At 49.3% G+C, this 21,928-nt stretch overlaps 1 protein-coding gene across 3 annotated transcripts in view; it reads left to right on the top strand.

The window, feature by feature from the left end:
- The window catches only part of ctnna1 (catenin (cadherin-associated protein), alpha 1), a 252,692-nt gene that overhangs the window by 183,032 nt on the left and 47,732 nt on the right, over positions 1 to 21,928 (top strand). For all 3 annotated transcript variants that reach the window (XM_039012640.1, XM_039012638.1, XM_039012639.1), the window contains exons 15-16: positions 8,824 to 8,934; positions 16,830 to 17,011. In XM_039012640.1, coding sequence (XP_038868568.1) covers positions 8,824 to 8,934; positions 16,830 to 17,011 — 293 coding nt within the window. The remainder of the gene's footprint in view (positions 1 to 8,823; positions 8,935 to 16,829; positions 17,012 to 21,928) is intronic.

Genomic DNA, 21,928 nt, shown 5'->3' with positions numbered 1-21,928 from the left:
TCGAGGTGAGACCTTGATATTCCATGGTGAGTGGGGAGGTGGGTCGAGGTGAGACCTTGATATTCCATGGTGAGTGGGGTGGTGGGTCGAGGTGAGACCTTGATATTCCATGGTGAGTGGGGAGGTGAGACCTTGATATTCCATGGTGAGTGGGGTGGTGGGTCGAGGTGAGACCTTGATATTCCATGGTGAGTGGGGAGGTGGGTCGAGGTGAGACCATGATAGTCGAGGTGAGACCTTGATATTCCATGGTGAGTGGGGAGGTGGGTCGAGGTGAGACCTTGATATTCCATGGTGAGTGGGGTGGTGGGTCGAGGTGAGACCTTGATATTCCATGGTGAGTGGGGAGGTGGGTCGAGGTGAGACCTTGATAGTCGAGGTGAGACCTTGATATTCCATGGTGAGTGGGGTGGTGGGTCGAGGTGAGACCATGATAGTCGAGGTGAGACCTTGATATTCCATGGTGAGTGGGGTGGTGGGTCGAGGTGAGACCATGATAGTCGAGGTGAGACCTTGATATTCCATGGTGAGTGGGGAGGTGGGTCGAGGTGAGACCATGATAGTCGAGGTGAGACCTTGATATTCCATGGTGAGTGGGGTGGTGGGTCGAGGTGAGACCTTGATATTCCATGGTGAGTGGGGAGGTGGGTCGAGGTGAGACCTTGATATTCCATGGTGAGTGGGGAGGTGGGTCGAGGTGAGACCTTGATATTCCATGGTGAGTGGGATGGTGGGTTCGAGGTGAGACCTTGATATTCCATGGTGAGTGGGGAGGTGAGACCTTGATATTCCATGGTGAGTGGGTCGAGGTGAGACCTTGATATTCCATGGTGAGTGGGTCGAGGTGAGACCTTGATATTCCATGGTGAGTGGGTCGAGGTGAGACCTTGATATTTCATGGTGAGTGGGTCGAGGTGAGACCTTGATATTCCATGGTGAGTGGGGTGGTGGGTCGAGGTGAGACCTTGATATTCCATGGTGAGTGGGGAGGTGGGTCGAGGTGAGACCTTGATAGTCGAGGTGAGACCTTGATATTCCATGGTGAGTGGGGTGGTGGGTCGAGGTGAGACCTTGATAGTCGAGGTGAGACCTTGATATTCCATGGTGAGTGGGGTGGTGGGTCGAGGTGAGACCATGATAGTCGAGGTGAGACCTTGATATTCCATGGTGAGTGGGGTGGTGGGTCGAGGTGAGACCTTGATAGTCGAGGTGAGACCTTGATATTCCATGGTGAGTGGGGTGGTGGGTCGAGGTGAGACCTTGATAGTCGAGGTGAGACCTTGATATTCCATGGTGAGTGGGGTGGTGGGTCGAGGTGAGACCATGATAGTCGAGGTGAGACCTTGATATTCCATGGTGAGTGGGGTGGTGGGTCGAGGTGAGACCTTGATATTCCATGGTGAGTGGGGAGGTGGGTCGAGGTGAGACCTTGATAGTCGAGGTGAGACCTTGATATTCCATGGTGAGTGGGGTGGTGGGTCGAGGTGAGACCTTGATAGTCGAGGTGAGACCTTGATATTCCATGGTGAGTGGGGTGGTGGGTCGAGGTGAGACCTTGATAGTCGAGGTGAGACCTTGATATTCCATGGTGAGTGGGGTGGTGGGTCGAGGTGAGACCTTGATAGTCGAGGTGAGACCTTGATATTCCATGGTGAGTGGGGTGGTGGGTCGAGGTGAGACCTTGATAGTCGAGGTGAGACCTTGATATTCCATGGTGAGTGGGGTGGTGGGTCGAGGTGAGACCTTGATAGTCGAGGTGAGACCTTGATATTCCATGGTGAGTGGGGAGGTGGGTCGAGGTGAGACCTTGATATTCCATGGTGAGTGGGGTGGTGGGTCGAGGTGAGACCATGATAGTCGAGGTGAGACCTTGATATTCCATGGTGAGTGGGGAGGTGGGTCGAGGTGAGACCTTGATAGTCGAGGTGAGACCTTGATATTCCATGGTGAGTGGGGTGGTGGGTCGAGGTGAGACCATGATAGTCGAGGTGAGACCTTGATATTCCATGGTGAGTGGGGTGGTGGGTCGAGGTGAGACCATGATAGTCGAGGTGAGACCTTGATATTCCATGGTGAGTGGGGAGGTGGGTCGAGGTGAGACCTTGATAGTCGAGGTGAGACCTTGATATTCCATGGTGAGTGGGGTGGTGGGTCGAGGTGAGACCATGATAGTCGAGGTGAGACCTTGATATTCCATGGTGAGTGGGGTGGTGGGTCGAGGTGAGACCTTGATAGTCGAGGTGAGACCTTGATATTCCATGGTGAGTGGGGTGGTGGGTCGAGGTGAGACCATGATAGTCGAGGTGAGACCTTGATATTCCATGGTGAGTGGGGTGGTGGGTCGAGGTGAGACCTTGATAGTCGAGGTGAGACCTTGATATTCCATGGTGAGTGGGGTGGTGGGTCGAGGTGAGACCTTGATAGTCGAGGTGAGACCTTGATATTCCATGGTGAGTGGGGAGGTGGGTTGAGGTGAGACCTTGATATTCCATGGTGAGTGGGATGGTGGGTCGAGGTGAGACCTTGATATTCCATGGTGAGTGGGATGGTGGGTTCGAGGTGAGACCTTGATATTCCATGGTGAGTGGGGAGGTGAGACCTTGATATTCCATGGTGAGTGGGTCGAGGTGAGACCTTGATATTCCATGGTGAGTGGGTCGAGGTGAGACCTTGATATTCCATGGTGAGTGGGTCGAGGTGAGACCTTGATATTTCATGGTGAGTGGGTCGAGGTGAGACCTTGATATTTCATGGTGAGTGGGTCGAGGTGAGACCTTGATATTCCATGGTGAGTGGGTCGAGGTGAGACCTTGATATTCCATGGTGAGTGGGTCGAGGTGAGACCTTGATATTCCATGGTGAGTGGGATGGTGGGTCGATGTGAGACCTTGATATTCCATGGTGAGTGGGATGGTGGGTCGATGTGAGACCTTGATATTCCATGGTGAGTGGGTTGGTGGGTTCGAGGTGAGACCTTGATATTCCGTGGGGAGGTGGGTCGAGGTGAGACCTTGATATTCCATGGTGAGTGGGGTGGTGGGTCGAGGTGAGACCTTGATATTCCATGGTGAGTGGGTCGAGGTGAGACCTTGATATTCCATGGTGAGTGGGTCGAGGTGAGACCTTGATATTCCATGGTGAGTGGGTCGAGGTGAGACCTTGATATTCCATGGTGAGTGGGTCGAAGTGAGACCTTGATATTCCATGGTGAGTGGGATGGTGGGTCGAGGTGAGACCTTGTGATATTTTTTAGACATGGTCATTACCTATGGAAGATATAGAGACAGACTGATAAGGGATGTGTGTAGACAGTGAGTTAAAAGAAGATATAGAGACACACTGATAAGGGATGTGTGTAGACAGTGAGTTACAGCACCGGAGAGAGAATGCAGCCTTATCACATTCCCGTTCTTTCCTTCCCCCTCTCTCCTCTCTTTTTCCTTCTCTTTCCTTCCTTATCACATTCCCGTTCTTTCCTTCCTTCCCTCTCTCTCCTCTCTCTTTCCTTCTCTCTCTCTCCTCTCTCTTTCCTTCTCTCTCTCTCCTCTCTTTCCTTCTCTCTCTCTCCTCTCTTTCCTTCCCTCTCTCCTCTCTCTTTCCTTCCCTCTCTCCTCTCTCTTTCCTTCCCTCTCTCCTCTCTCTTTCCTTCCCTCTCTCTCCTCTCTCTTTCCTTCCCTCTCTCTCCTCTCTCTTTCCTTCCCTCTCTCTCCTCTCTTTCCTTCTCTTTCCTTCCTTATCACAACCACCAAATGGATTTTCTTGTCTGTCAGTTTCCCCTTAAAGTAAGGCCTTGCTAACTTCATTTCAGCCATACTAACACAGGAAGAGAGATGTCTGTTACATGTTTGGCATTCAGGAAGGGAGATGTCTGTTACATGTTTGGCATTCAGGAAGGGAGAGATGTCTGTTACATGTTTGGCATTCAGGAAGAGAGAGATGTCTGTTACATGTTTGGCATTCAGGAAGGGAGATGTCTGTTACATGTTTGGCATTCAGGAAGAGAGAGATGTCTGTTACATGTTTGGCATTCAGGAAGGGAGATGTCTGTTACATGTTTGGCATTCAGGAAGGGAGAGATGTCTGTTACATGTTTGGCATTCAGGAAGAGAGATGTCTGTTACATGTTTGGCATTCAGGAAGGGAGATGTCTGTTGCATGTTTGGCATTCAGGAAGGGAGAGATGTCTGTTACATGTTTGGCATTCAGGAAGAGAGAGATGTCTGTTGCATGTTTGGCATTCAATAAGAGAGAGATGTCTGTTACATGTTTGGCATTCAGGAAGGGGGAGATGTCTGTTACATGTTTGGCATTCAGGAAGGGGGAGATGTCTGTTACATGTTTGGCATTCAGGAAGAGAGAGATGTCTGTTACATGTTTGGCATTCAGGAAGAGAGATGTCTGGTACATGTTTGGCATTCAGGAAGGGAGAGATGTCTGGCATTCAGGAAGAGAGAGATGTCTGTTACATGTTTGGCATTCAGGAAGAGAGAGATGTCTGTTACATGTTTGGCATTCAGGAAGAGATGTCTGTTACATGTTTGGCATTCAGGAAGAGAGAGATGTCTGTTACATGTTTGGCATTCAGGAAGAGAGAGATGTCTGTTACATGTTTGGCATTCATGAAGAGAGATGTCTGTTACATGTTTGGCATTCAGGAAGAGAGATGTCTGTTACATGTTTGGCATTCAGGAAGGGTGATGTCTGTTACATGTTTGGCATTCAGGAAGAGAGAGATGTCTGTTACATGTTTGGCATTCAGGAAGAGAGAGATGTCTGTTACATGTTTGGCATTCAGGAAGGGAGAGATGTCTGTTACATGTTTGGCATTCAGGAAGGGAGAGATGTCTGTTGCATGTTTGGCATTCAGGAAGAGAGAGATGTCTGTTGCATGTTTGGCATTCAGGAAGAGAGATGTCTGTTACATGTTTGGCATTCAGGAAGAGAGATGTCTGTTGCATGTTTGGCATTCAGGAAGAGAGAGATGTCTGTTACATGTTTGGCATTCAGGAAGGGGGAGATGTCTGTTACATGTTTGGCATTCAGGAAGGGGGAGATGTCTGTTACATGTTTGGCATTCAGGAAGAGGGAGATGTCTGTTACATGTTTGGCATTCAGGAAGAGAGATGTCTGTTACATGTTTGGCATTCAGGAAGGGAGAGATGTCTGGCATTCAGGAAGAGAGAGATGTCTGTTACATGTTTGGCATTCAGGAAGGGAGAGATGTCTGGCATTCAGGAAGAGAGAGATGTCTGTTACATGTTTGGCATTCATGAAGAGAGATGTCTGTTACATGTTTGGCATTCAGGAAGAGAGAGATGTCTGTTACATGTTTGGCATTCAGGAAGGGTGATGTCTGTTACATGTTTGGCATTCAGGAAGAGAGAGATGTCTGTTACATGTTTGGCATTCAGGAAGAGAGAGATGTCTGTTACATGTTTGGCATTCAGGAAGGGAGAGATGTCTGTTGCATGTTTGGCATTCAGGAAGAGAGAGATGTCTGTTGCATGTTTGGCATTCAGGAAGAGAGAGATGTCTGTTGCATGTTTGGCATTCAGGAAGAGAGAGATGTCTGTTACATGTTTGGCATTCAGGAAGGGAGAGATGTCTGTTACATGTTTGGCATTCAGGAAGGGAGAGATGTCTGTTACATGTTTGGCATTCAGGAAGAGAGAGATGTCTGTTACATGTTTGGCATTCAGGAAGAGAGAGATGTCTGTTACATGTTTGGCATTCAGGAAGAGAGATGTCTGTTACATGTTTGGCATTCAGGAAGAGAGAGATGTCTGTTGCATGTTTGGCATTCAGGAAGAGAGAGATGTCTGTTGCATGTTTGGCATTCAGGAAGAGAGATGTCTGTTACATGTTTGGCATTCAGGAAGAGAGAGATGTCTGTTGCATGTTTGGCATTCAGGAAGAGAGAGATGTCTGTTACATGTTTGGCATTCAGGAAGGGAGAGATGTCTGTTACATGTTTGGCATTCAGGAAGGGAGAGATGTCTGTTACATGTTTGGCATTCAGGAAGGGAGAGATGTCTGTTACATGTTACATGTTTGGCATTCAGGAAGGGAGAGATGTCTGTTACATGTTTGGCATTCAGGAAGGGAGAGATGTCTGTTACATGTTTGGCATTCAGGAAGGGAGAGATGTCTGTTACATGTTTGGCATTCAGGAAGGGAGAGATGTCTGTTACATGTTTGGCATTCAGGAAGGGAGAGATGTCTGTTACATGTTTGGCATTCAGGAAGGGAGAGATGTCTGTTACATGTTTGGCATTCAGGAAGGGAGAGATGTCTGTTACATGTTTGGCATTCAGGAAGAGAGAGATGTCTGTTACATGTTTGGCATTCAGGAAGGGAGAGATGTCTGTTACATGTTTGGCATTCAGGAAGAGAGAGATGTCTGTTACATGTTTGGCATTCAGGAAGGGAGAGATGTCTGTTACATGTTTGGCATTCAGGAAGGGAGAGATGTCTGTTACATGTTTGGCATTCAGGAAGGGAGAAATGTCTGTTACATGTTTGGCATTCAGGAAGGGAGAGATGTCTGTTACATGTTTGGCATTCAGGAAGGGAGAGATGTCTGTTACATGTTTGGCATTCAGGAAGGGAGAGATGTCTGTTACATGTTTGGCATTCAGGAAGGGAGAGATGTCTGTTGCATGTTTGGCATTCAGGAAGGGAGATGTCTGTTACATGTTTGGCATTCAGGAAGGGAGATGTCTGTTACATGTTTGGCATTCAGGAAGGGAGAAATGTCTGTTACATGTTTGGCATTCAGGAAGGGAGAAATGTCTGTTGCATGTTTGGCATTCAGGAAGAGAGATGTCTGTTACATGTTTGGCATTCAGGAAGGGAGATGTCTGTTACATGTTTGGCATTCAGGAAGGGAGAGATGTCTGTTACATGTTTGGCATTCAGGAAGAGAGAGATGTCTGTTACATGTTTGGCATTCAGGAAGGGAGAGATGTCTGTTACATGTTTGGCATTCAGGAAGGGAGAGATGTCTGTTACATGTTTGGCATTCAGGAAGGGAGAGATGTCTGTTACACGACTAGTGTTCAGGCCAGGGCTGTGGACAAGGAAAAAGGGTTGGAGGATTGCAATCAATATTATAATTATGCCACTTAGCCGCAGCTTTTACCCAAGCCACTTAAAACCCAAATCAAAAGAAACATGTTTTTTTTTCATGTGAACACGATGGAAATGGAATGCTCAGGAATCAATGAGAGAAAACGGACAGTGTGTCAACTGCGGAGCTGGTGAAATATGACGATGAATTGCGTGGGTCGTTTGTAGAAGAGGAAGTATGAACTTCCTTATGCCAATTGACTAAAGATGGAGTTTAACATGTATTGGGCTGGAAGCTAAGGTTTATCAGTCATATAGGATATATTTGTGAAAACATTGTTCCTACCTGTGTTCATTTTCATCACAGGCATAAAGCCTAGACAGGCTACGACTGGGAAAACTACACAAACTCCCATTTAAAGAGAGAGTAGTGTTTTGTAGAACCAACTAGACTAGCTAAATTCTTTATAAACTGCTCGGGTGTACTAGCTACAACTGTCCTCACGTTCGTGAGTTAACGGTTTAGAGCAGGCAGGTACGGTGGCTCCCGTAGGACATATAAGGTGAGTCAACAGGAACACTAATAATTAACACGGGCTACATAGCAAACATAACCAATACAACTGTTTGTGAATTGACACTCTACTCTTGCACGTAAATGATTCCTCTGTGTGAAGACACCATGTGCATTTAACAGACATGGGCGCATACACACACACAACATACGCACTATACACACACTTAGTGTGTTGTGAATTCTGTAATGAATGTGTTGTAATTTTAAAAAAAATGGTATAACTGCCTTATTTCTGCCGGACCACAGGAAGAGTAGCTGCTGCCTTTGCCAGGAACTAATGGGGATCCATAATAAATACAAATACAAATGTGATCCCTGAGGGAATTGAACCCTTGACCTTGCTAGTTCCACCCTCTTACCAAATCTCACCCACCGAGCCACACATCCAGGATATGCCACCATGCAGGCTGTTGTCTGTAGTGTTCTTCACTAGAAACCTCTACCTGTCTCCCACCACCACCTCTAATGATGCCGGGTGATGGTATGATTGAAGCAGTATTACTCCTGCTATGTTTCATACTAGCGCCTAGCTTCATTTTCCCTCTGAAAATGCAAAGGACAGGACATTACACTTCATTTACTAATGAATTTAGCGTGGCAGGCTGCTGTGGAAGAGAGGAGGAAGACGTTCCTCTGCTGTGGCTGGCAGCACCGGGGCATTTGTCATGCATCATGCTGCTCTAACGGCTCTTTACCACGCACACTTCTTTCTAATTTGGTTTTCTCTCTCCCTTTTCCTCCCTTTTCCTCCTCATTCCACATCTCCCTGTTCATTTCCTCTTCCCTCCTCCCTCTTTCCTGCCTCTCTCCTCTTCTCTCCTGCCTCTCTCTCTCTCCTGCCTCGCTCTCCCCTGCCTCTCGCTCTCTCCCCTGCCTCTCGCTCTCTCCCCTGCCTCTCGCTCTCTCCCCTGCCTCTCGCTCTCTCCCCTGCCTCTCGCTCTCTCCCCTGCCTCTCTCTCTCTCCCCTGCCTCTCTCTCTCTCTCCTGCCTCTCTCTCTCTCTCCTGCCTCTCTCTCTCTCTCCTGCCTCTCTCTCTCTCTCTCTCCTGCCTCTCTCTCTCTCTCTCTCCTGCCTCTCTCTCTCTCTCTCTCCTGCCTCTCTCTCTCTCCTGCCTCTCTCTCTCCTCTCCTGCCTCTCTCTCTCTCCTCTCCTGCCTCTCTCTCTCTCCTCTCATGTAGACTCCTGAAGAGCTGGATGACTCTGACTTTGAGACGGAGGACTTTGATGTTCGCAGCAGGACCAGTGTTCAGACAGAAGATGACCAGCTTATCGCGGGCCAGAGCGCCAGGGTGAGTCCACACACTCCTCTCTTCCTCCACCCCCTCTACAGGCCGTCTCAGTGAGTAATGCACCTTGTTCACGCCAAGACTCCCTTGACCCCCTCACAAATAGTCTGGACTTTCCATTCAGACAGACATGGATATCTAGACTCCCCCCTCTCACATACTAGCTGCCAGGCCAGATCTGACATCATGTAAGGCCAAGGGGAAGGGATAGGGAGTGAATCAGGACTGGCTGTGATAGTCTGGACTTCCATTCAGACAGACACTGATGATGTTCTGATATTTAATGAAGCTCCTCTTACCTCGCTGGCTCCCACTCCACTGTGAACCCAGTATAAGTATCCATAACATTTACAGGAAAGTCTTTTCAATATCCTTCGTTTACTGCCTTGACTCACTATGTAAACTCCCATACATTTCCAGGAAGCCAAGCATGCTTAAGTTAAAACAGTAGTGTATATCTGGGCTCAATGTTTCTGTTACGGTGTAGTAGCCACTCGAAAGTCCAGGTTACTGGTTTAGGTCCAATCTGGTTAACATGGAACCCATAACAGAGGCTCATAAACCAGAGTTATTCAATCAGAATATTAGCTAGTGACTTTGGCCGTCTAGCCAATTCAACTGGATTAGTTCATGAATTGTGTATTTAGTTTGGCGCAGCGCGAATGCTACGACAAATCACTGTTGACATTGGTGGTCCCAAATGGTCAAAAGTAGTACACTATCCACTATACAGTGTATTCGGAAAGTATTCAGACCCTTCCCATTTTCCACATTTAGTTACGTTACAGCCTTTTTTTTTTTAAATTGATTAAATAATTGTTGTTCCTCATCAATCTAAACACAATACCCCATAATGACAATTTTTTCGAGGTTTTTAGAATTTTTTTTGCCAAAAGAAAAATATATTTTTGACATAAGTATTCAGACCCTTTGCTATGAGACTCAATTGAGCTCAGCTGCATCCTGTTTCCATTGATCATTCTTGAGATGTTTCTACAACTTGATTGGAGTCCACCTGTGGTAACCATCTCTGCAGCATTCCACCAATCAGGCCTTTATGGTGGAGTGGGCAGACGGATGCCACTCCTCAGTAAAAGGCACATGAAAGCCCGCTTGGAGTTTGCCAAAAGTCACCTAAAGGACTCTGACCATGAGAAATAAGATTCTCCTGTCTGATGAAATCAAGATTGAACTCTTTGGCTTGAATGCCAAACGTCACGTCTGGAGGAAACCTGGCACCATCCCTACGGTGAAGCATGGTGGTGGCAGCATCATGCTGTGGGGATGTTTTTCAGCAGCAGGGACTGGGAGACTAGTCAGGATCGAGGGAAAGATGAACGGAGCAAAGTACAGAGATCCTTGATGAAAACCTGCTCCAGAGCGCTCAGCACCTCAGACTGGGGCGAAGGTTCACCTTCTAACAGGAAAACCACCCTAAGCACACAGCCAAGACAACGCTGGAGTGGCTTCGGGACAAGTCTCTGAATGTCCTTGAGTGGCCCAGCCAGAGCCCAGACTTGACCTCCATCGAACATCTCGGAGGATACCTGAAAATAGCTGTGCAGTGACGCTACCCATCCAACCTGACTGAGCTTGAGAGGATCTACAGAGAAGAATGGGAGAAACTCCCCAAATACAGGTGTGCCAAGCTTGTAGCGTCATACCCAAGAAGACTTGAAGCTGTAATCATTGCCAAAGGTGCTTCAATGAAGTACTGAGCAAAGAGTCTGAATACTTATGTAAATGTATTACATAGTTTCCAAAGTGTGTGTGTGTCTGAGAGAGGGTTCCATTTTGGAATGCCGGCACTGGTTGGGTTCCATTTTGGAATGCCGGCACTGGTTGGGTTCCATTTTGGAATGCCGGCACTAGTTGGGTTCCATTTTGGAATGCCGGCACTAGTTGGGTTCCATTTTGGAATGCAGGCACTAGTTGGGTTCCATTTTGGAATGCAGGCACTAGTTGGGTTCCATTTTGGAATGCAGGCACTAGTTGGGTTCCATTTTGGAATGCCGGCACTGGTTGGGTTCCATTTTGGAATGCCGGCACTGGTTGGGTTCCATTTTGGAATGCCGGCACTGGTTGGGTTCCATTTTGGAATGCCGGCACTGGTTGGGTTCCATTTTGGAATGCCGGCACTAGTTGGGTTCCATTTTGGAATGCCGGCACTAGTTGGGTTCCATTTTGGAATGCAGGCACTAGTTGGGTTCCATTTTGGAATGCAGGCACTAGTTGGGTTCCATTTTGGAATGCAGGCACTAGTTGGGTTCCATTTTGGAATGCAGGCACTAGTTGGGTTCCATTTTGGAATGCAGGCACTGGTTGGGTTCCATTTTGGAATGCAGGCACTGGTTGGGTTCCATTTTGGAATGCAGGCACTGGTTGGGTTCCATTTTGGAATGCCGGCACTGGTTGGGTTCCATTTTGGAATGCCGGCACTGGTTGGGTTCCATTTTGGAATGCCGGCACTGGTTGGGTTCCATTTTGGAATGCCGGCACTGGTTGGGTTCCATTTTGGAATGCCGGCACTGGTTGGGTTCCATTTTGGAATGCCGGCACTGGTTGGGTTCCATTTTGGAATGCCGGCACTGGTTGGGTTCCATTTTGGAATGCCGGCACTGGTTGGGTTCCATTTTGGAATGCCGGCACTGGTTGGGTTCCATTTTGGAATGCCGGCACTGGTTGGGTTCCATTTTGGAATGCAGGCACTGGTTGGGTTCCATTTTGGAATGACGGCACTGGTTGGGTTCCATTTTGGAATGACGGCACTGGTTGGGTTCCATTTTGGAATGACGGCACTGGTTGGGTTCCATTTTGGAATGCAGGCACTGGTTGGGTTCCATTTTGGAATGACGGCACTGGTTGGGTTCCATTTTGGAATGACGGCACTGGTTGGGTTCCATTTTGGAATCAGTCATGTTAGAGGAGTAACCATCACTAGCCTGGTTACCTTTATTATATTAGAGTTCTGTAATGCTTCCAGCCTGGCTAGTGACTGCATTCATGATATTATGATTTCTTTAACAATATATCGTAAATGCTGTAGATGTCATGGCTCCTCTGCTCTCCATGTTTGTATTATCTATACTCTGTCCTGTTTCTCAAATCGGATCCTATTACTTGTATATTGCGCTAACCGTAGGGCTCTGGTCAAAAGTAGGGCACTTCATAGGGAATAGGGTGCCATTTGGCACACTACCCTGTTCTGAGCTGTGTTGGAAGGAAATGAAGAGCACTCCAGTTTAATACTGTTCACAACCTCAACCACTGCCCTACCACTCACAGAGTAGACCCACATCACCCAGAGAGACGGCCCACAGAGTAGACCCACATCACCCAGAGAGACGGCCCACAGAGTAGACCCACATCACCCAGAGAGACGGCCCACAGAGTAGACCCACATCACCCAGAGAGACGGCCCACAGAGTAGACCCACATCACCCAGAGAGACGGCCCACAGAGTAGACCCACATCACCCAGAGAGACGGCCCACAGAGTAGACCCACATCACCCAGAGAGACGGCCCACAGAGTAGACCCACATCACCCAGAGAGACGGCCCACAGAGTAGACCCACATCACCCAGAGAGACGGCCCACAGAGTAGACCCACATCACCCAGAGAGACGGCCCACAGAGTAGACCCACATCACCCAGAGAGACGGCCCACAGAGTAGACCCACATCACCCAGAGAGACGGCCCACAGAGTAGACATCTTGCACAGACACGCTCTCTTTAAATATTCCCTCTGTTGCCTTGGTAATGGCTGTATTAATACATCCATTCATTGGCCAAATGAGGGGGCTACATTGGTGAGAAATATGTTAGTCGGTGTGGAAGCACGGCGTGACCTCATTAGCCCTCTTGTTATGCATCAGTAACGTAGACCGTTCTGATTTCCAACTGAACTACAATCATCCTATTGTGTTTTCTATCACGTCTTCCTGTTTAGCTGCATGGGTTTCTCTACAAAGTGTTTTTGGAGCTGACCTTCGAGGCGTCTGCGGTTCATCTAAGCCTTAGGAATGAAAACGAGGAAATTCATTCAAGAGCATTAGGACTTGACCAGAAAAGCCATATTTATAAAAACTTAAAAGGAATGGCGATTTTTGGTATGTGCCTGACGGCGTTTTCTTCTCCGTGCTAAAGCGACGGCGTTAGGTCTGGGAGCTAACGCGAGTCGTCCATGAGTTCAGAGGCTCGTATGTACAGTTGGAAGTCGGAAGTTTACGTACACCTTAGCCAAATACATTTAAACTCAGTTTTTCCACAATTTCTGACATTTAATCCTAGTAAAAATTCCCTGTCTTAGGTCAGTTAGGATCACCTTTTTATTTTAAGAATGTGAAATGTCAGAATAATAGTAGAGAGAATGATTCCCAGTGGGTCAGAAGTTTACATACACTCATTTAGTAATTGGTAGCATTGCTTTTAAATTATTTAACTTGAGTGAAATGTTTCAGGTAGCTTCCCACAATAAGTTGGGTGAATTTTGGCCCATTCCTCCTGACAGAGCTACTGAGTAATAGTGACCAGTAACAGGATAAATGGATAATAATGGTAATATATACATGTAAACAGGAGTAATAGTGACCAGTTTGTTGTACAGTAGTGTGTAGCGGCGTGTATTGTGCGGTAGCGGCGTGTATTGTGCGGTAGTGGCGTGTATTGTGCGGTAGCGGCCTGTATTGTGCGGTAGCGGCGTTTATTGTGCGGTAGCGGCGCGTATTGTGCGGTAGTGGCGTGTATTGTGCGGTAGCGGCGTGTATTGTGCGCTAGCGGCGTGTATTGTGCGGTAGCGGCCTGTATTGTGCGGTAGCGGCGTGTATTGTGCGGTAGTGGCGTGTATTGTGCGGTAGCGGCGTGTATTGTGCGCTAGCGGCGTGTATTGTGCGGTAGTGGCGTGTATTGTGCGCTAGCGGCCTGTATTGTGCGGTAGCGGCGCGTATTGTGCGGTAGCGGCGTGTATTGTGCGGTAGTGGCGTGTATTGTGCGCTAGCGGCGTGTATTGTGCGCTAGCGGCGTGTATTGTGCGCTAGCGGCCTGTATTGTGCGGTAGTGGCGTGTATTGTGCGGTAGCGGCGCGTATTGTGCGGTAGCGGCGCGTATTGTGCGGTAGCGGCCTGTATTGTGCGGTAGCGGCGCGTATTGTGCGGTAGCGGCGTGTATTGTGCGGTAGCGGCGTGTATTGTGCGGTAGTGGCGTGTATTGTGCGGTAGTGGCGTGTATTGTGCGGTAGCGGCGTGTATTGTGCGCTAGCGGCGTGTATTGTGCGGTAGCGGCGCGTATTGTGCGGTAGCGGCGCGTATTGTGCGGTAGCGGCGCGTATTGTGCGGTAGCGGCGCGTATTGTGCGGTAGCGGCCTGTATTGTGCGGTAGCGGCCTGTATTGTGCGGTAGCGGCCTGTATTGTGCGGTAGCGGCCTGTATTGTGCGGTAGCGGCGCGTATTGTGCGGTAGCGGCGTGTATTGTGCGCTAGCGGCGCGTATTGTGCGCTAGCGGCCTGTATTGTGCGCTAGCGGCGTGTATTGTGCGGTAGCGGCGTGTATTGTGCGGTAGCGGCCTGTATTGTGCGGTAGTGGCGTGTATTGTGCGGTAGTGGCGTTTATTGTGCGGTAGCGGCGTGTATTGTGCGGTAGCGGCGTGTATTGTGCGGTAGCGGCGCGTATTGTGCGGTAGCGGCGCGTATTGTGCGGTAGCGGTGCGTATTGTGCGGTAGCGGCCTGTATTGTGCGGTAGCGGCCTGTATTGTGCGGTAGCGGCCTGTATTGTGCGGTAGCGGCGTGTATTGTGCGGTAGCGGCGTGTATTGTGCGGTAGCGGCGTTTATTGTGCGGTAGCGGCGTGTATTGTGCGGTAGCGGCGCGTATTGTGCGGTAGCGGCGCGTATTGTGCGGTAGCGGCGCGTATTGTGCGGTAGCGGCGCGTATTGTGCGGTAGCGGCGCGTATTGTGCGGTAGCGGCGTGTATTGTGCGGTAGCGGCGCGTATTGTGCGGTAGCGGCGCGTATTGTGCGGTAGCGGCGCGTATTGTGCGGTAGCGGCGCGTATTGTGCGGTAGCGGCCTGTATTGTGCGGTAGCGGCCTGTATTGTGCGGTAGCGGCCTGTATTGTGCGGTAGCGGCCTGTATTGTGCGGTAGCGGCCTGTATTGTGCGGTAGCGGCCTGTATTGTGCGGTAGCGGCCTGTATTGTGCGGTAGCGGCGCGTATTGTGCGGTAGCGGCGTGTATTGTGCGCTAGCGGCGCGTATTGTGCGGTAGCGGCGCGTATTGTGCGGTAGCGGCGTGTATTGTGCGGTAGCGGCGTGTATTGTGCGGTAGCGGCCTGTATTGTGCGGTAGCGGCGTGTATTGTGCGGTAGTGGCGTTTATTGTGCGCTAGCGGCGTTTATTGTGCGGTAGCGGCGTGTATTGTGCGGTAGCGGCGTGTATTGTGCGGTAGCGGCGTGTATTGTGCGGTAGCGGCACGTATTGTGCGGTAGCGGCGCGTATTGTGCGGTAGCGGCGCGTATTGTGCGGTAGCGGCCTGTATTGTGCGGTAGCGGCCTGTATTGTGCGGTAGCGGCCTGTATTGTGCGGTAGCGGCCTGTATTGTGCGGTAGCGGCCTGTATTGTGCGGTAGCGGCGCGTATTGTGCGGTAGCGGCGTGTATTGTGCGCTAGCGGCGCGTATTGTGCGGTAGCGGCCTGTATTGTGCGGTAGCGGCGTGTATTGTGCGGTAGCGGCGTGTATTGTGCGGTAGCGGCCTGTATTGTGCGGTAGCGGCCTGTATTGTGCGGTAGCGGCGCGTATTGTGCGGTAGCGGCCTGTATTGTGCGGTAGCGGCCTGTATTGTGCGGTAGCGGCCTGTATTGTGCGCTAGCGGCCTGTATTGTGCGGTAGCGGCCTGTATTGTGCGGTAGCGGCCTGTATTGTGCGGTAGCGGCGTGTATTGTGCGGTAGCGGCGTGTATTGTGCGGTAGCGGCGTGTATTGTGCGGTAGCGGCCTGTATTGTGCGGTAGCGGCCTGTATTGTGCGGTAGCGGCGCGTATTGTGCGGTAGCGGCCTGTATTGTGCGGTAGCGGCGCGTATTGTGCGGTAGCGGCGCGTATTGTGCGGTAGCGGCCTGTATTGTGCGGTAGCGGCCTGTATTGTGCGGTAGCGGCGCGTATTGTGCGGTAGCGGCGCGTATTGTGCGGTAGCGGCGCGTATTGTGCGGTAGCGGCCTGTATTGTGCGGTAGCGGCCTGTATTGTGCGGTAGCGGCGCGTATTGTGCGGTAGCGGCGCGTATTGTGCGGTAGCGGCGCGTATTGTGCGGTAGCGGCCTGTATTGTGCGGTAGCGGCCTGTATTGTGCGGTAGCGGCGCGTATTGTGCGGTAGCGGCGCGTATTGTGCGGTAGCGGCGCGTATTGTGCGGTAGCGGCGCGTATTGTGCGGTAGCGGCCTGTATTGTGCGGTAGCGGCCTGTATTGTGCGGTAGCGGCCTGTATTGTGCGCTAGCGGCCTGTATTGTGCGCTAGCGGCCTGTATTGTGCGCTAGCGGCGCGTATTGTGCGCTAGCGGCGCGTATTGTGCGCTAGCGGCGCGTATTGTGCGCTAGCGGCGCGTATTGTGCGGTAGCGGCCTGTATTGTGCGGTAGCGGCCTGTATTGTGCGGTAGCGGCCTGTATTGTGCGGTAGCGGCCTGTATTGTGCGGTAGCGGCGTGTATTGTGCGGTAGCGGCCTGTATTGTGCGGTAGCGGCCTGTATTGTGCGGTAGTGTGTGGTGTCCTGGTACTTATCTTCCAGTGTAACTCTCTCCATACCCAGGCATTTATGGCCCAGTGTAATGTTTTATATTCATCTCTTCTCTCCTTCATCTCTCCTCTACCAGGCTTTAACGGCTCGGTGTGCTGTTCTATAACTCTCTCCTCTACCAGGCTATCATGGCCCAGCTGCCCCAGGAGCAGAAGGCTAAGATCGCTGAGCAGGTGGCCAGTTTCCAGGAGGAGAAGAGCAAGCTGGACGCTGAGGTGTCCAAGTGGGACGACTCCGGCAACGACATCATCGTCCTGGCCAAACAGATGTGTATGATCATGATGGAGATGACGGATTTCACCAGGTATTGAGGGGGGACAGATGGGTGGAGGGGGGACGGGGCAGAGGGGTGGGTGTGTGGAGGGGGGACGGGCAGAGGGGTGGGTGTGTGGAGGGGGGACGGGCAGAGGGGTGGGTGTGTGGAGGGGGGACGGGCAGAGGGGTGGGTGTGTGGAGGGGGGACGGGCAGAGGGGTGGGTGTGTGGAGGGGGGACGGGGCAGGGGGGACGGGCAGAGGGGTGGGTGTGGAGGGGGGACGGGCAGAGGGGTGGGTGTGGAGGGGGGACGGGGCAGAGGAGTAGGTGTGTGGAGGGGGGACGGGGCAGAGGGGTGGGTGTGGAGGGGGGACGGGGCAGAGGGGTGGGTGTGGAGGGGGGACGGGGCAGAGGGGTGGGTGTGGAGGGGGGACGGGGCAGAGGAATAGGTGTGTGGAGGGGGGACGGGGCAGAGGAGTAGGTGTGTGGAGGGGGGACGGGGCAGAGGGGTGGGTGTGGAGGGGGGACGGGGCAGAGGAATAGGTGTGTGGAGGGGGGACGGGGCAGAGGGGTGGGTGTGGAGGGGGTAGTAGTTAAAATACCCTTTATCTAGTCCTCTGCCTGGATCCTAATCTGACTTTGATGCAGATCATGTTGTTCTTCATATTACCTTCTCTGGTAAACACACACTATATCAAATAAAATCGTACGTTTATTCGTCAGATGCACAGGATACAGAATATGTAAACGGTACAGTGAAATGGTTACTTGCATAGTGGAGTCTTTAGCTAGCTAGACAATGAACCATAATCCCAACTCTAATGCTGCGTTCAAAACAACTAGGAACTCAAACATAAAATAAAGACATCTGACGGGGAAAAATTGAATTCAACTCTGTTGTTAAACTCAGGAACTCGGGGGGGGGGGGGCCCTTTCTAGAGCTAACGTTAGCTATACACAGACGTTATAGAGCAAATGTTAGCTATACACAGATCGTATACGTAACGTTTGCAAGCCAGCCAGCTAACGCTAGTTAGCTAGCTAACAGTGGGCTTTTAAATGTATAATATCTGAAAATGTAGCTAGACTCTTAACCGTATACGTGGATGAATGTTTCTCCCGCTCCGTCATGGTTGCCATGGTTGCCCTTAGTTTGAAGATGTAATCCGGAGACGGGTGTTTTATACAACAGCTTTCTTTCAGTGTTCTCTTTTTGGAATCTCTCCGCATGTGGCAATAATCTCTCTGCTTCCACCGGGCATTCCGCTGATTCTAAAACTGGGTCGACTTGTTCCGTGTCAACGACAATGTTTCCTCTCCACCGTTGTCATCAGAAGACTACAATCTCTGGTTCAATGAAAATGTTTTTTTTATACCTAAATCAGGGATTGTCTGATTCATTATCAGAGAGAGTCGGTATGGCACAATCATCCTGCATAAAGTAGTCCATCACAACGTTTTCCCACTGAGCTTTGTCGATAGCGCTATTAACTGCAGTAGCGCAAGTTCTTCAGTATCTATTTATTTTTTAAAGCTGCGGTAGATAGGATTATCCACACCTACTTAGCAGATCATGTTATTTATTTTATTCGTATTTACAGATGTTATACAAGTTTGTTATTAAGGTACGTGGAAGTTCACATTTTCCACAAGGCATTTCTGCCCCAAAAAAGTATTTTTATAAAAAGTAAAATGTTGACATGGCTCTCCTGTGAAGGAGTGACGGGCGACATAAGCCTAGTTCCCTGAAACGGGTCACATTAGTAAGATGGTCTCTGTCTGGACTGGGGAGGCCAGCAGCTGTCTTTTAGTAAATGTGACACACAGACAAGACCGTAGGCTCTATGGCACATCACCTGAGTGCCCTGGTCGGCCATCTGCTCAGTAAAACGTGTGTGTCGGGAGGGGTGTGTGTGTGTGTGGTCTTTTGCCTGCAAGTATAGAGGTGTGTGTGTGTCTTCCTCTTTGTATTTTAAAGTGAATCAGTCAGGAGACATTGTGTCTGGAGATAATGACAGAGCAAAGCTCTCTCAACTCCCAACTCTTTAAAGGAGTTTCTCCAGTCAGATCTTGCCTAACACTGCAGTCACCCTGTAAGCACCAGCCTTGAAGACAGGGTTTACTCCACAAACCAAGGCATTGTCCTTAGCTAAACAGCATAAACACTGAACATGAAAGCTGCGTGAGATTAAATTGCACAAAAACACCGAAAGGAGTAGAAGTCCACTTAGACTGCCTTCCTCCGTCCAAGCCCTGCCTTCCTCCATCCAAGCCCTGCCTTCCTCCGTCCAAGCCCTGCCTTCCTCCGTCCAAGCCCTGCCTTCCTCCGTCCAAGCCCTGCCTTCCTCCGTCCAAGCCCTGCCTTCCTCCGTCCAAGCCCTGCCTTCCTCCGTCCAAGCCCAGCCTTCCTCCGTCCATGCCCAGCCTTCCTCCGTCCATGCCCAGCCTTCCTCCGTCCATGCCCAGCCTTCCTCCGTCCATGCCCAGCCTTCCTCCGTCCATGCCCAGCCTTCCTCCGTCCATGCCCAGCCTTCCTCCGTCCATGCCCAGCCTTCCTCCGTCCATGCCCAGCCTTCCTCCGTCCATGCCCAGCCTTCCTCCGTCCATGCCCAGCCTTCCTCCGTCCATGCCCAGCCTTCCTCCGTCCAAGCCCAGCCTTCCTCCGTCCAAGCCCTCCCTTCCGCAGTTAGCTCCAGCCCTCCACTCTCTTCCTCCAACTAGCCTTAGACCCATCCAGCCTTCCCTTCCGCAGTTAGCGTCAGACCTCCTTCAGGTTAGGCTGATGAGTCAGCCTTTGATCAAATGCTTAATAACATCGTCCAGCTTCAAGCCTACCACTTCTGATCTGCGTCCCCCTGAAGGATCCTAACGGCAGGCAGCGGTTCCTCTCCCAGACCTATTGTTCTGCATGCTAATGTCATGCTAATACATGCAAATGAAGCGCCGCTCTCACGTCTCCTACCCTGCTACACTAGCCCTGCCGTAAAAACAACATGCATGTGTAGTGATTAAAACACAACATGTATATATTTTCTGATGTAGATTTTAAGAAGTGGTATTAAAAGATCTTCTTTTAAGATGGAGATGACATGTTAACCATCAGGGGCTTGGCGCTGTCTCGTTCTAGTCTTTACCGTGGAAAGGCCCAAGGGATTTAATTTCACCCAAACCCACCAATAATGTTGTGTAGATATATAAACAGGAGAATGTTTAGATATAGCTGAGGAATTCTAGTCAGAATTCATCTACACTCATAAATATGTAGATATTTCTCACACTAGGAAAGTGGTTGTGTGACTGTCTCTGTGTTATGGCTGCTACACCATGTCACCCATGGTCACCTGCAGCAGCAGGGGGAGGCAGAAAGAAGGAAGGTCAGCCAATAACTAATTCAGTCCACGTGATTGGTCCTTAACCTTGTGTCCGGGCAGGCAAGCACCAGCAAGGTTAGATCAGTGAGGAGGAAATTGACTTGGGCTTTTCCGCCTGCCTGTCTGTCATACTATCTCTCTACACCGCCTGGTGTTTGACTGACTGTTACTGCCTGGGGGTGCCACCCACTCTGCTCTCTACACTAGAGGTCGACCGATTTATGATTTTTCAATGCCGATACCGATTATTGGGGGACAAAAAAAGCCGATACCAATTAATCGGCCGATTTATTAAAAAAAATATATATAAATGTTTATATATATATCACACACACACACATTTTTGTAATAATGACAATTGCAACAATACTGAATGAACAATGAACACTTATTTTAACTTAATATAATACATAAATACACACACACACACACAGCTCTGAAGTGACAATGATACTGAAGAGTCTGCTTAGGAGACAAATACTCAACTGTTTGAATAAAAATAGAGTTTAAGTTACCTGTGATGAATGTTGAAAACAAAAACTTTAATTTCTATATGCAGGAAATCCTTTTTTAATAATGGGCATAGTAAGAATTGACAACCAATGTGCGAGTCATAATTCCCATGACACCTTCTAGCAAAATCTGAAAAGCGGTTCCTTCATTTATTCCATAGGATATTTTTAGATTCACTTAAAATAAGGTCTGTGTTTCGTGTAGGCTTACACCACCTTGCCAATTGTATAACTGTGTAGATATCCATAGGACAAGGTAACTCTGATCAATATTGGCTAAATATAAGCGAAGATAAACTTTTTTGTAGAGTGGATTTATGAAAATATGTTGACAAACGTTACCTTATCCTAGTGAGATTTACACGGGTATCAAAACGTCGAGGCGGTTTAAGCCTGCACGAAACACAGACCTTATTTGAAGTAGATCAAGACATTCTCTATGGAAGACATGAACGGTAAAATAACGAAGGAACCCCTTTCAAGTTCAGCCGCAAGTTATTACAGGAATTATAACGCGTCAACTATTTCTCTCTAAACCATATACCTTTGACTAATCCGGAAACTATCACCTCGAAAACAAAACGTTTATTCCGTTCCGTATTTTATCTAACGGGTGGCATCCATGAGTCTAAATATTCCTGTTACATTGCACAACCTTCAATGCTGTCATAATTACGTAAAATTCTGGCAAATTAGTTCGCAAAGAGCCAGGCGGCCCAAACTGTTGCATATACCCTGACTCTGCGTGCAATGAACGCAAGAGAAATTACACAATTTCACCTGGTTAATATTGCCTGCTAACCTGGATTTCTTTTAGCTAAATATGCAGGTTTAAAAATATATACTTGTGTATTGATTTTAAGAAAGGCATTGATGTTTATGGTTAAGTACACATTGGCGCAATGACAGTCATTGATTGATTGTTTTTTATAAGATAAGTTTAATGCTAGCTAGCAACTTACCTTAGCTTACTGCATTCGCTAACAGGCAGCCTCCTCGTGGAGTGCAATGTAATCAGGTGTTAGAGCATTGGACTAGTTAACTGTAAGGTTGCAAGATTGGATCCCCCGAGCTGACAAGGGTA

This window comes from Salvelinus namaycush, chromosome 17, assembly GCF_016432855.1.
Source record: "Salvelinus namaycush isolate Seneca chromosome 17, SaNama_1.0, whole genome shotgun sequence".
Taxonomy (NCBI): domain Eukaryota; kingdom Metazoa; phylum Chordata; class Actinopteri; order Salmoniformes; family Salmonidae; genus Salvelinus; species Salvelinus namaycush.
This window is presented reverse-complemented; position numbering and strand designations above follow the sequence as displayed.